Source organism: Mus pahari, chromosome 2 (assembly GCF_900095145.1).
Source record: "Mus pahari chromosome 2, PAHARI_EIJ_v1.1, whole genome shotgun sequence".
NCBI lineage: Eukaryota > Metazoa > Chordata > Mammalia > Rodentia > Muridae > Mus > Mus pahari.
Genome location: NC_034591.1, coordinates 100823697 through 100836748, shown reverse-complemented (window position 1 = coordinate 100836748; position 13052 = coordinate 100823697). Strand labels below are relative to the sequence as shown.

Below are 13052 nucleotides of genomic sequence, written 5' to 3'. Positions count from 1 at the left end.
TTAACCCTGGTAAGGTTATTAAAAAATACTTTCCTTTTTTGAGTCCGTTTTTCTGTGGTCCAGACTAGACTTGAACCTCTGATCCTCCTACTTCAGCCTCTCCAGTGCTGACATTGTAGGTGTGAACTACCAAGCTGTCCTAAATACCTTAATATTGTCCCATTACTAAATTGTATTTCAGTGCTGGGGTTGTTAAATGGAAGATTTCATGCATGGCTAAGGAAGTGTTCCAACAGCAAACTACATCCCTTGAGTATAAAATATATTTCCTATAGATGTCTCATTCTGCAAATACACATAAGGAGCATTTTGTCCTGCAGGTTGTGAGCCTTCAAAAAACAGCCAGATATGGGTGGTACACATCCTTAACCCCAGGACTTGGGATGCAGAGGCAGGCAGATCACTAGTTTGAGGCCAACATAAGAGTTCAGACCAGCCAGGTCTATATAGCGAGATTCTGTCTATAAATAAGTTAATAGAAATAAATTAATGCTTGAAAAGTAGGAAACAGAGCCCCCAAAACAAAACATGTTGCATACCATATGAACCCTGAGATTTACTGTCCAAGTCACTGAGTTTAGGGACTTTCTTCAGTGCTGGAACCACCACCATATTTATCTTTCTCAGTAAGCTTTTTCACATGCAGGGCCCTTGGCCCTGGTTTGGCTAATGCATCTTTTCTGGATGTTTCATGTCAGTGGAGTTAAATACTTGGTGATCTCTTGATTTGGCTGGGCTTTTTTGTTATTGTTTGGTTTGGGGGGGGTAGTTGTTTTGTTTCTAAGGTGTTGTTTAACTGTTGAGCAGTTTCCTGTTGAGTATCCTACATTTTGTCAGAGTCCCTTAAGCATGGCTATCCACCTACACTTTGGCTAGTCTTCTACACACAGGACTTAGGAGATGCTGTATCTCAGCCACTGCAGATGGCTTCCTATAACCCTCGACTTCTCAGGAACTTTGTGCTGTCTACTGCAGGCCAGGGTTTTCTAGTCATGTCCATGGGTAATAAGAGTTGTACAGACTCAGTTTCCCTCTGTACACATGAGAGGAAAAGGGCTGGTAGAGGAGGCACACATAAGAGAAAGGAGGCCCAGAGTGGAGATGGCAGAGCCAGTGGTGCCTGATGATGCCCTGGCTGCCTGGCACCTCCAGTAAACCTAGGTCCAGACTCTGCATTTTGGTTCCTGTTGCAAGTGTTTAAAAGCTTGTTGCTCCAGGAACAAGGCTTTTAAAACCTTCTTTAAAAGGCTGGAGAGATGGCTCAGTAATTGAGAGCACTGGCTGCTCTTAATGGGTTCCTGGCTCCATTCCTAGTACCCACATTGAGGCTTACAACCATCTGAAACTCCAGTCTCAGACAGAGGATCTGATTTTTTTTTTTCTGGTTCCTCAGCACACACACAGTACACCTGGAGGCAAAACACCCAAACATAAAATTATTAAACAAACAAACAAAAACTAAAAACAGTTTCCATAAAACCACTAAAACTTGAAAAAAGTTACTTAAAAATTTTTGCTCTATAAATCAAATGCCAGCTGTTTTAAAACTCACACTTGCTGAGGTGGCACCTTCCTGGCTATGCCTTATGGACACATGTGCTGTGCAGGAGTTGGAGAGAGAGAAAACAAACCCCGAGGTTAAAACACTAGCATTGTTGCACATCATACCTGGTTAATCAGCTGCCAGCTGGATCTGGACATGATGGAGAACCCTGCCTCTGGGCCAGAATTTTTCCTGGAAGGATTACCTCCAGAGGAAAGGCCCTCCCCACCAGGGCTGGCAGCAGTAGCTGCCCAGATATAAAGGTCTGAGAGAGAAATCTCTCACTATAACCAGAGCCGAGTGAGCAGCAGTCAGAAGCAGGCAGGCCACTGAGTTAAGCAGTGCCTACCTGGCCCTCAGGGATTCATGCACACATGAAAAAGAAAAACTGCCCTGTGTACCTACAGCTACCAAATAAAATTAAGTCAAAATTGAGACTAGGATTGTACTGTCTCCCAAAACCCACTGGGAAGCTTGGGAGAGGGTATGATAGATCTTGGGTCATTCCCCAGGAGGTGGGCTTAGACATACTTAGCTCTGTCATGAGGAATCATAACTGCCAAGAGGAAACTTGGGTCCCAGCTTCTGGCAGCCAAAGCATATGTAGAGGGCTTTGGAAATGGGGAGGGCTGGGCTCTTACGTGCCTAAGAGCCTGGTGGGTCTTTAAACTGAGAGCTTGCTAGGTGGACCTGCTGGAGGTGCTGAGGATATGCACAGCAATGTGTGGAAGATGACACCCTGCCAGGGAGGGAGTAAAGTGCATTTATTTTCTTCCATATGTGTTTTTAAAAAAGGAAAGTTTCCCAGCACTCGGTGTTGGCTGGATGGGCAGGGGGACAGCCTCTAGAAGGTATAGGAATAGAAGGCAATGGCATTGGTACTGTAGTCCATGGGAAGGTGGTATCCAATGTGCCTGGCTCCCAGGCTGGCACCCCCCAGTGCAGAAGAATGCCGCAACTTCATCAGGGTGAAGCTGGAGAAGGAGTTCTGTGCCTGCTGCTCTCGGCCCAGTGTCAGCGCCAGGAGAAAGCCTGGAGGGAAGAATGCAGAGAGAAGACCAGCAGATGGGGCTTCAGTGCAGACGCCACGCCATATGCCAACCATCCAGCACAGAAGCACCAGGATGCTATGGGTCCTGGAACTTGCAGTCCAAAGGAACCTGTGGTTCTCAACTCTGGAGCATGCAATACACACAACTTCACAACCCTTGAGCTGTTTCAGAGTCTAATGGAAACCCTACAACAGGCTGAACTGAGGCTGGCCAGAGTGGTAGCTAAGAGTGCAACCATAGGTTATTATACTAGTCTGAACTCTAAGGGGATGAAGAGATGGCTCCATGGTTAAGGGCATTTACTGTTCTTCAGAGAACATGGGTTTAGTACCCAGCACCCATATGATGGCTCACAATCATCTGTAACTCAAGTTCCAGAGGAGCTAACACCCTTTTCTGCCTTCTTGGACCCTGCATGCCCATATGCACAGGACAGACATATATGCTGACAAAAACATCCATATAACATAAAGCTAAGTCTTAAAAAAGTGATTAATATGTCATTTAGAATAGAACGTCTTTTCAGGGGCTCAGAAGCTGGAGCTCTGCAGTAGAGCACAGGCGTAGCATGCACATGCCCCAGGAGGAGGTTGCAGGATGTGGATAAAGAAAAAAGCCCACTTCACCCTCCTTTCCAGTTGCATCCTTTTTGTCTCCACCCAGACTTACCTTCCTTCAGGAGCTCCCAGCTCTTCCACACTGAGCCGACACACAGAATGGGGAGGCCAAGTTCCCCTTGGAATAAAACCTGGGAAAACAGAAAATGGGACACTGCAGGCTAACCTTAACACTACTCCTCACCAGTGTGAAGCAGAAGGTGGACTCAAGAAGGGGGAAAAAAAGGCAAGGAAGAAAACAGTCATGAGAGACAAGGCAGAGAAGAAAGGGATGGTCAAATAGAAGGATAGAGAACCTAGAAGACAGTGCCATATAGCCAGTCTCTACATATAGAGGCAACAAAGCACATAGAATTCGATGGGACAGTGTCACCACCCTAGGCTCAGACCTCATTCAGCTTTGGGACCCCACTTTGTGTCATGTGTCAACTCACCGGGTCAATCTCTGGCAATACTGCCACAACATGTCTGCCCAGCATCTCGCCAGCCTTCTTGAAGATGTACCTGGAAAGAGGATCTCCCTGATGTGCACCTGGGGCAGGGAGTGGAAAGGGGCTGGAGAATACAGGAAGCAGCCTACTCTAGCCACTCTCCCTGAGGTAAGGCAGCAAGCACAGGCCAAGTTAATGTTAGGATGGATGCCGCCACATTGGTGAGCAAGTCTCTTCCCACCATTCCAGATGCCTCCCCTTCCAGTGCCAGTGCTAGCAGTAGGACTAGGGTCTGGTGAACTATTATATTACTGTGTTTGTCCCCAAGAGTCAAGGGACCCTATCTGAGAAGACTGCTGATTGTCCTGTTGATGACCAGCATTCTCAGCAGTGTGCTGCGCCCAGCCTCACCCAGAAATAAAACATGTAGGCTGCCCTGGACCAAGGAATCCAAGTTAAAAAGGAGCAAGTCTCAAAAGATGCTGACATGCAGGCTCCTCCCAAAGCCCAAATGAGCTACCTGAGCTTTCTAACCCCTGCTTCTGTGAATGTATCCGAAGGACAATAGGTTCTCAAACCCAGGCATGCAGAATGCACCAGCCACATGACCACCAGGGAGAGAGAGGCAACCCAGTGCTAAGTCCTGGCCCTATCTATCACTCCAAACTGAGCCACAGACTCCAGGTTACTTGTAGAGACAGCCACAGGCCAGCCTTAACTATGTTCCACCCTCCCATTAGACATGCCTTTGGGGAACCAAGTTACATACAAACAGGCACCTACAGTACCTTCTGCAATTTTCTGGCAAAATCCAGCAAACTTGGATTTATCAAAGTCCCTATACAAATGGGTGAGGATTCCAAGCCGATCTGGCACCTGAGAAACAGAGGAGACACAAGCAGTCAATAGAAAACCCCTGTCACCCAGAGTGGCCCTTCCTAGCTTGCCTACTGAAATGATCAAAATAATTAGGCATTATTTTCTTTTTGAGACAGGGTTTCTCTAAGTAGCCTTAGCTGTCCTAGAACTCAGAGATCTGCCTGCCTCTGTCTTCGAAGTACTGCAATTAAAGGTGTGTATCACAACTGCCAGACTTTTTCTTTTTTTGTAAGCTTTAAAATTTATGGAAAGCCAGGCGTGGTGGCGCACGCCTTTAATCCCAGCACTCAGGAGGCAGAGGCAGGCGGATTTCTGAGTTCAAGGCCAGCCTGGTCTACAAAGTGAGTTCCAGGACAGCCAGTACTATACAGAGAGACCCTGTTTCAAAAAAACAAAAAAACAAAAAACAAAAAAACCCAAAAAAAATTTATGGAAATTTGAGATTTCTCAATTGAGTAGTTTCCCTCAAGATCAAATACATTGAAAAGATAGCTTCAGTTAAAGAGCAGCGCTCTCATACAGTCCCTGCTCAAAGTAACAAACCAAAGGTTCTGAGAAGTGATGCAGCCAGGAGATTGATTCATCTCCCAAACTGCCGTCTTCTACCACCAACTTAACACATGTGACCCTTCTGAGTCCCCAAGAGCACAGAGATTCTCCTGAGTACAGTATCTATAAAAACATTACTGTTTTAATATTCTTTTCTCATTTGGCTTTGCTTAAATGTTTGCAAAAATGACTAAATTCCTAAGATGACGTGGAAGTCACACTTGTCTGAACACACTGCCCACACTGAATCCTGTCCTTATCCACCACTTCACCCTGCTATTCTGACCCACCTGGAGACCTTAATCTTCCTCTCCTGCAGCCTCTTCATCAAAGACCCCAGTGTCCTAAAACTAGGTGTACATGACTGTATGGTAGGAAGTACCTTGAAATAGTCGAACATGGCCTGCTTGACATGGCCAATATCATGAGGAGCTGCCTCCAGGTTGTCGATAGAGTCAAACACAATTTTCACAGCTTGGTGTGCAATCCAGTAGGCTGCCAGGAGCAGAAGGCAAAGAAGACAGCCAATCACAGAGGCAGTCTCCTCACCAAGAACAGCTCTCAGCTCAAGACTAGTTAGAACTCCACTGATCAGTCAGTCAGTGGTTCCCAGTAGGGGAAGAAGGCTTTTGACCAACTGTTTGACAGACCCAGGCAAGGGAAAGCTGTAGGAAGACTGAGTAAGTGAACTTGTCGTGCTGGCTCCCATTCAAAGACAAGGGTGGTGAGCTGTCACACACAGCTGCAGTCACAGCATGAGCTAGACCTAAAAACCACCAAAGAAATATATACATGCTGCCCCAAAAGTAGTGTCCGTGAGAAGTGTTTCTAGACCCCAGACCCCTTTCCCATTAGCAGGGAGTTTCTGGACAGCTATGGCCTTAACCTTCAGTTTCAATCATTCTCTTGGGTCTCTAAAAGTCAACAGAGGTAGGCTACACCACTGTGCCATGACACATATCCTAGGCATGAAAGGCTAATAAGGAGCAAGATGGTAAATCTGTGACTTTCCCAATATTATCCTGTACTCTGCAACAGGTTTAGGAGCTATTTAGGGATACCTGTTTAGTGACCAAGAGAGCAGGCCCTATGTGTACTCACCTGAGCCCTCGTCTCCCATCATGTGGCCCCAGCCACCACAGCCACTCTCGGAGCCATCAGGGTTGATAAGCCTACAGTTGGAGCCTGTGCCAGAGATGAGCACAATCCCACCTGGGGAGAGGGCATGGGGGCTCAGTGTGGCCAAGGGCCCGAATAGAGCAGCAGCTTCCCACTGCGAAAGACAGGACAGAAACCAGCCCCACAGTGGAGGAATCACCACCCAACCTCCTAGAACAAGTAGCCTACTCGCTTCCTGTCTAGGGGATAGAGGAAGAACAAGTCTGCAGCAATTCAAGAGAACATGGCTCCCAGCCAGCCGACTTCAAATGATCTTGACTTTACTGAGTACCTAATGCTAGAGATTATGGCAGATCCTCCCTGTTCTTACAGTGACCATTAGCACCATCAATCATACAGATAGTGACTCCCCCACTCCTACATGAAGGAAGTAAAACCCACAACTTTTCAAAGATGGGAGAGCTGTCAAACCAGAGTGTAGGCCAGTTTCATGTTTGAGGTCTCATAAGGTAGCCCTGGCTGGCCTAGGACTTATTTATGTAGGACAGGCTGCCCTTGAACTTGCAGTAATCTGCCTGCCTCTGTCTCCTGAGCGTTAGATTAAAGGTGTGCACTGACATGCCTGGTGAGACTCAGCTATATACCAGCACTCTGGGATAGCACAGAGTCCCACACTTTCAACTCAGTAACCTCGGCTTCTGCTCCCCAGAGATTCCACCCCTTGCTTCACACAGATACTTTTCCTGCCCTCCTTCCTCCTCTGTCCCCTTGTCCCTGTTCTAGCAAGGGTATTATTATGCCCAGGAAAGGGCAGCTGGGACAGAATAACAACTGCTGCCTGCCAGATGTTAATAAGGTAAGTTTTGCCAGCCATAGGTAAGGGGCTTTCCCACTAAGAGAGCTCATTCTCAGCCACACTCCTCCCTTCACATCCTCACCATCTGGTGTAGCTGTGGCGATGGAACCTGCTGCATCCGTGGTGATTAAGTAGTTTTCACTCAGGCTGGGGAATCGGTGCCTCAACTCCTCAATCAGGAGCCTCACTGCATCCTCCTGCTCCCCACCACTCAGGGACAGGCCCTAGGCCACGAGGGAGAGAAAGAAGCTGAGCAAGGAAAGGAGGGAGGAGCCCCAGACCAGCTCCTTCCTTAACACCTCTCTTCCTGACACCCATCTGGTCTTAGCTCACCTAATCTAGCCCCTTCACCCACAATAAGCCCTTAGAAGGCCATGCCTGCAGGAACAGCCTGGCCTAGGAAAGGGAGGAGGAATGAAGACACAGACAAAAGAACAAGGTGAGGGGATGTGAAGAAATCAGCTTGGCTTGACATGCATGGGACCTGCTATGCCTGTATAGCTCCCTTGCATATCTGGTAAGAAGCCAGAGCCACAGCAGCCGGGGAGAGAAAAGAGCTAATATTTAAAGAGCCCTTCAGGCTAGAGGGTGCTCGAATCACATTATCTCACTTTCTCAACAACTCTTAGTATCTGTCTTTGCAAAACGAGGAAACTGAGGCATAGGGAAGGTGAGTGAATTAAGGTCCACTAAGTTGAGTGGCAAAGCTGAGATTCAAATCAAGGTACCAGTGGGTCTCTGGAGCCCCATCCTCAGCTTATAGATTATTACTGAAACCACAAGAATGGACAAGAGCAAAGGCTCTGGCCCTAGAGACCTTTTCTCTCGTCATGAAGCTCGAGTAGTCCTACTGGCCACCTGCCTGAGCAATACTGATGGCCCAGGCTTCAGCTGACTCACCAGGCTTCGAAGGGGTACCAGAGGATCCACTCCAGCCTTCTGTTTGGCCCTGTCCACCATCTCATTGATCCTTTCCACACACTGGTCTGTGCCAATCAGCTAGCCCCAAGAGGAAAGGAGGAGTTAGAAAGGCTTGCAGGATCTGTGCTGCCCCTGCCAGCTACTAAGAGACCCAGACACGACCTCTATAGGAGTGGAACAGTACACGAAGGCCAAGTTCTCTGGTCCCCTCAGGATGGCTTTTTTTACCCAATGGTTTGTGCTCAGTCCATCTGCTTCTGCCAGGATCTGCCCATTCTCAGAAAGTAAAAGGACTTTGGACCGTGTGCCTCCCCTACAAAACACAAGAGGGCACTCAGTCCTGACCCACACAGCCACCAGAGAGCCAAGCTTGCATAGTAGTCTCTTACAAAAGTCTAGGGCAAAGACTGCTTCACAAGCCCAACCTCTACTCCAAAAGCTGCCTCTTAGTGCCTGCTACACTCGCCTGGTAGGGCCTACTTCCTCTGCAAGGTCCCACTTACACATCACCAAACTAGTTTGTCTCATGCAGGGCTTCTCCACACATTAGTAAGCCCTAGTTAGTAAAGACTGCTCTGAATCAGGAGTGTATTCAATTGTTTAGCTTCTCATGAGCTCCACTGGCTCCAGAGTGATTACCTGTCCTCCTAACCTATCTTGAGCATGGCCCAAACAACTTATGGTAAATACATCAGAGAGCATAAGCAGCCCTCTCACAACAGCGAAGGGTTACTTTGAGGTCTTCTGACACCAGGGCCTTCAGGACACCTGTGAGAAATTATCACCAGGCAGGGAGAAACTCATACTGCCTTCAGCAACTAAGCCCTCCTGAGTTAAATCCCTGGGGTAAGTGGTAGTTTAGAAGGATGATATGTGGTGGATGTCCTACTGATCAATACTTCTTGTAATGTAATAGACAATAAAGACTTGATCCAACTAAAAGGGTACATCTGAGGGGATATTAATGCATGAGACAGTAGACTAAAAATCCAAATTAATTTCTTGACAAACTGGGGAAAATAAGTTCTACCTTCCATATGAATATAACAAGGCTAAGTGCAAACTCCTACACTGTGCTGAGGGTTTTTCCTTGCAAGGTGTCACGAATAAAGCCAGGGGTCATCCACTTTAGCAATTCACAGGAAGAGTCTTCCGGGTAAATCAGCAGCGAGCAGCAGCTAGGATACCAAATCTTCCTATCATGTCCTGATTTGACACACCCAGTTCTACAAAATGCTTGTCACGCGCAGGGGACCGGATAAACCACCATCTTGCTCACTCTTGTCCTTGCCTTACATATGTGGCAACTGAAGCCCAGAGAGGGCAGACGTCTCACCCAAAGCCATGCTTAGTAGAGCTACTTCCCAAAGTCAAACAGACCAGCTTCTAAGTAGAATATAGAACCAAGTGCGTTCGGGACCGACAGCAGTGGAGGGTCCCGAGCACCAAGACAAGACAGTGCTCTGGTGACAGCTGCTTAACTCCCGGGTTCCCTTGGACATGAATCTCAGTCTCAGCTTCCGCCTTTTTCCCACGTCCACCCGCGACCGGCCACTTCCCACCTGACCCCCCAGCTCTGCACAACTCTCCAGGTTGACACAAGAGCCCTGTAGCGAAAAGGTGGTGGCCGGGAGGGGCGTGGTCGCACCGTGGAGCACAAAGGCACCGGGCATGGTGTGGGCCGCCGCCCCCTGACCCGCCGCTCCCGGACAGACAGCCTCCGGCCGATCCTGCGCTCACCCTTCCACGCCACCATAAAGCGCGGCCATACTACCGTTGCCACCGCTGGTCCGCCGTAGCAACCTCCACCCTAGCGGTGACTTCGCTCCCGCCCACGCGGGCACCGCCCCTTGTCATGTGACCACGACGCGTTTGCGTAGGGTGTGGATGCTACGTCCTCTCTGCCCGGTGCTGTCGCGCCCAGCCTTTCCCTTCGGCTTCTTCTAGCCCGCTGTTCAAGTGCCTGCTTCGGGAGGAGGCGGAACCCCAGCTGAGGCTCCTGGGAGGCTGTGTGAAGGAACTGAGGGCTGCTGAGGGCCAGCTGGAAGCTGCTGGCAGATGCGCGCTTAACTGTGGGGTGCGCACGCGCAGAGGCTTTTGGAGGCAAGCTCAGAGGTCTGGCGGATGTGTCTGAGGACCAGGGCGGGAGCCAAGGTCCAGACCACGTCCTCCATCTACGCCACCCCACCCCACCCCACCCTGGCTCACGAGCGCGCACTCTACCTTGTGCTGAGTACGCTGAGCAGGTCTCAGTGAGGCCCCAGGCTGCTGTCAGCTGAGGTTTGTGCGATGGTGAGGATAGAGCTCAGGGTTTCATGTACGTCAGGCAAGCGCTCTACAATCTGAGTCCAACTCTGTTCTTTCTGGACTGTATCTCGTCTGTATAACCCAGACTGGCATGAAATGCAATGCTGGTTCAGCATGCTAAAAACTGGCACAAACAGACCATATTTCACCTTCTAGCCACCACCTGCTCAACTCTAAACTGTGCAGTGGAACATTTAGGTCCTGTGGAAGAGTGACTCCTGCGTGCCTCCTCAACAGCAGGACTGTCTACTGCTCTTGACATTTCTTTGAGAAATGTCTCTATGGGGCTAGCGTGCCGCTGTCCAACCTCGGACCTCTGTGCCTGCCTCCTGTGGAGAAATCTTGAACTGGGATCCTCTTTCCCTGTCAGCTAATTGGGTCCGGTTGTGTTTTGATGTAAACAGTTGGGAAGGTGGCACACAGAGCCTCATATATCCCAAACTCACCTCATACTCTGGCTGAGGATGACCTTAAACTCCTGATTCCCCTGCCCCTGCTAGGATGTTTTAGTGTAGGCTTGCCTTCTATGGTTCCGGAGTGAATGAACTCTTTACCTCCTTTCTTACCTATTTGAGTCAGTAAAGCACCAAATAATTCAAGAATAGAAATAATACTATTGCCTGATAGAGAAACTAGAGGGAAGTGAGACATTTCCATTTCACAGCACACCAGAGCTGGAAAATGCTTCCTCCAATATCTTTAAAATCAAAGCTAATTCTGTAGGATTTTAACTGAACAGAAGTTTTGGCAGGAATGTGATGTTGTAGGTGAATTCTGATGGAAAATTTCCTTTTTGCACTGGCATAATGAGTCTGGGGACCCATTTGTGACAGCACTGATGTGCTTTTGTTGTTTCGATCTTTTTGTAATGAGATTGCAAGTCACCAGGATTGGCCCTACACTTCTGAGGTGCCTGAGGCTGTCCTTGAATCCCAGTCTTTCTGTCTCCACCCCTGAAATGCTCCGATGAAAGGACCACACTGCCCTCCCAGCTTTGCATTGCTTGTTTAGAAAGGAACACAAGAGAGAAAGTTTGGTTTAAAGACAAGATTGACTTCTGAATTTGGATGAGAATTACTGTAATCGCTGCCAGTTCTCCCCTCCACAATGAAGATGAGAAACCTCAGGGCCAAGACATGGCTCAGAGGGTAATAGTACCTGCTGCTCTTGCAAAGGACTGGAGGTGTGTTCCCAGGACCTACATCAGGTGACTCAAATCCTGTCACTCCAGCCCCAGGGGATTCAACTCTGTCTTCTGGCCTCCTTGGGCATTCTCCATTAGTACATGCACAAATCAATTAAAATTAAACATAAAAAAAGATTTCAAACCCCTAGAGACTCAGTCAGAGCTCATGTGGCCCAGGCTCATCTCAACCTCCCTATGTAGACCATTGAACTTCATATCCTCCTGCCTCAACTTCCCAAGTGCTGGAATTACAGGTAATTTCCACCATGCCTGACTTATGTAATGCTGGTAACTGATCCCAGTGTTTTCTATACTGTAGCCAACCTATCTACCAACCGAACTACATCCCCGACCCAGTAGCTAATTGTATTTATATCCACATGTACTCTTCTGCACTTTAAAAATGCACAGGCTAGTGTCCTGTTTTCCTTTCTGCTGGGTACCGGCTGCTCAATGTCGAAAGAGGCAAGTTCATGAAACCCAGGAAAGTGTACTGGTCCTGGCTAGATGCTACTCCGGACACAAAGCTGTCATCAACATTGATGATGGCACCTCATACCATCTTACAGCCACGCCCTGGTGGCTGGAATTGACTGCTTTCCCCTAAAAGTGACAGCTTCCACGGGCAAGAAGAAATTTGCTAAGAGATCCAAGATCAAGTTCTTTGTTAAAGTTTATAACTACAGCCCCTTCATGCCCACGAGGTACTCGGTCGAGAGCCCCTTGGACAAAACTGTTGTCAACAGGCTATGTTTAGAGATCCAGCTTTAAAATGCAAGGCCAGGCAGGAGCCCAAGGTCAGTGTGAGGAGCCGTACAAGACAAGGAAGAACAAATGGGTTTCCCAGACACTTCACTTTTAGGTATATTTTTGTTTCTGTCATTAAAAATTAAAAAAAAAAAAAAGCCGGGCCTGGTGGCGCAGGCCTTTAATCCCAGCACTTGGGAGGCAGAGGCAGGCGGATTTCTGAGTTCGAGGCCAGCCTGGTCTACCAAGTGAGTTCCAGGTTAGCCAGGGCTATACCGAGAAACCCTGTCTTGAAAAACCAAAAAAAAAAAAATAAATAAATAATAATAATAATAAATAAAAAAAATAAAAAATAAGAAATGCACAGGCTTAGTAATAAAAACATAGAATAAATATTAACTTTTATATGAATTCCATATTAGAATTCATAAAACATTTGGGACATAGTGAGTTAAGTTTTCGTATCATTCAAATTGGTTTTGCCAGTCCTTTTAGCTTTTAAGTTAGACAAATGTAAACCACACATGTGACTCATCTTTGTGATTTACGCTATGTTACAGCAACTGTTCTGGGTCTTCTGATGTCCTGACCACATTGTTTCAAAGTCAGTGTGTTGCCCATGTTAATGAAACATATATTAGCTCTAGTAACTTAAAATAGCACATAGACTCAAAGGCTGATAAGAACGATCCCCATGGCACATAATTCTTTTGTGGTATTGTTTTGTTGGTGGTACTGGTGTCTGAACCTAGAGCTTTGCATATGCTAGACAAGTTGTACCACAAAAGCTACACCCTCAGTCCATGTTCACAATTCTTTAATGCTTCTTCCGTGCCTTTGTTTAT

General features: G+C 47.7%; 1 protein-coding gene across 4 annotated transcripts; it reads right to left on the bottom strand.

Moving 5' to 3' along the window:
* Window positions 1-1567: 1567 nt before the first annotated feature.
* Window positions 1568-9929, bottom strand: Nagk (N-acetylglucosamine kinase). 4 transcript variants are annotated; one of them, XM_021190596.1, is made up of 10 exons: window positions 9708-9929; window positions 8196-8280; window positions 7947-8045; window positions 7129-7270; window positions 6173-6283; window positions 5454-5566; window positions 4432-4519; window positions 3647-3744; window positions 3265-3343; window positions 2288-2575 (listed from the first exon to the last, which is right to left on the bottom strand). In XM_021190596.1, exons 1-10 carry the CDS (start codon window positions 9734-9736, stop codon window positions 2388-2390), a joined length of 1032 nt encoding a protein of 343 aa, XP_021046255.1. In that variant the 5' UTR covers window positions 9737-9929; the 3' UTR covers window positions 2288-2387. The 4 variants fall into 4 exon arrangements, with proteins under 4 accessions (XP_029390749.1, XP_021046255.1, XP_021046256.1 ...); XM_021190597.2 differs by having other exon boundaries at window positions 9616-9827; XM_029534888.1 differs by lacking the exon at window positions 9708-9929 and adding an exon at window positions 9530-9590.
* Window positions 9930-13052: the final 3123 nt, after the last annotated feature.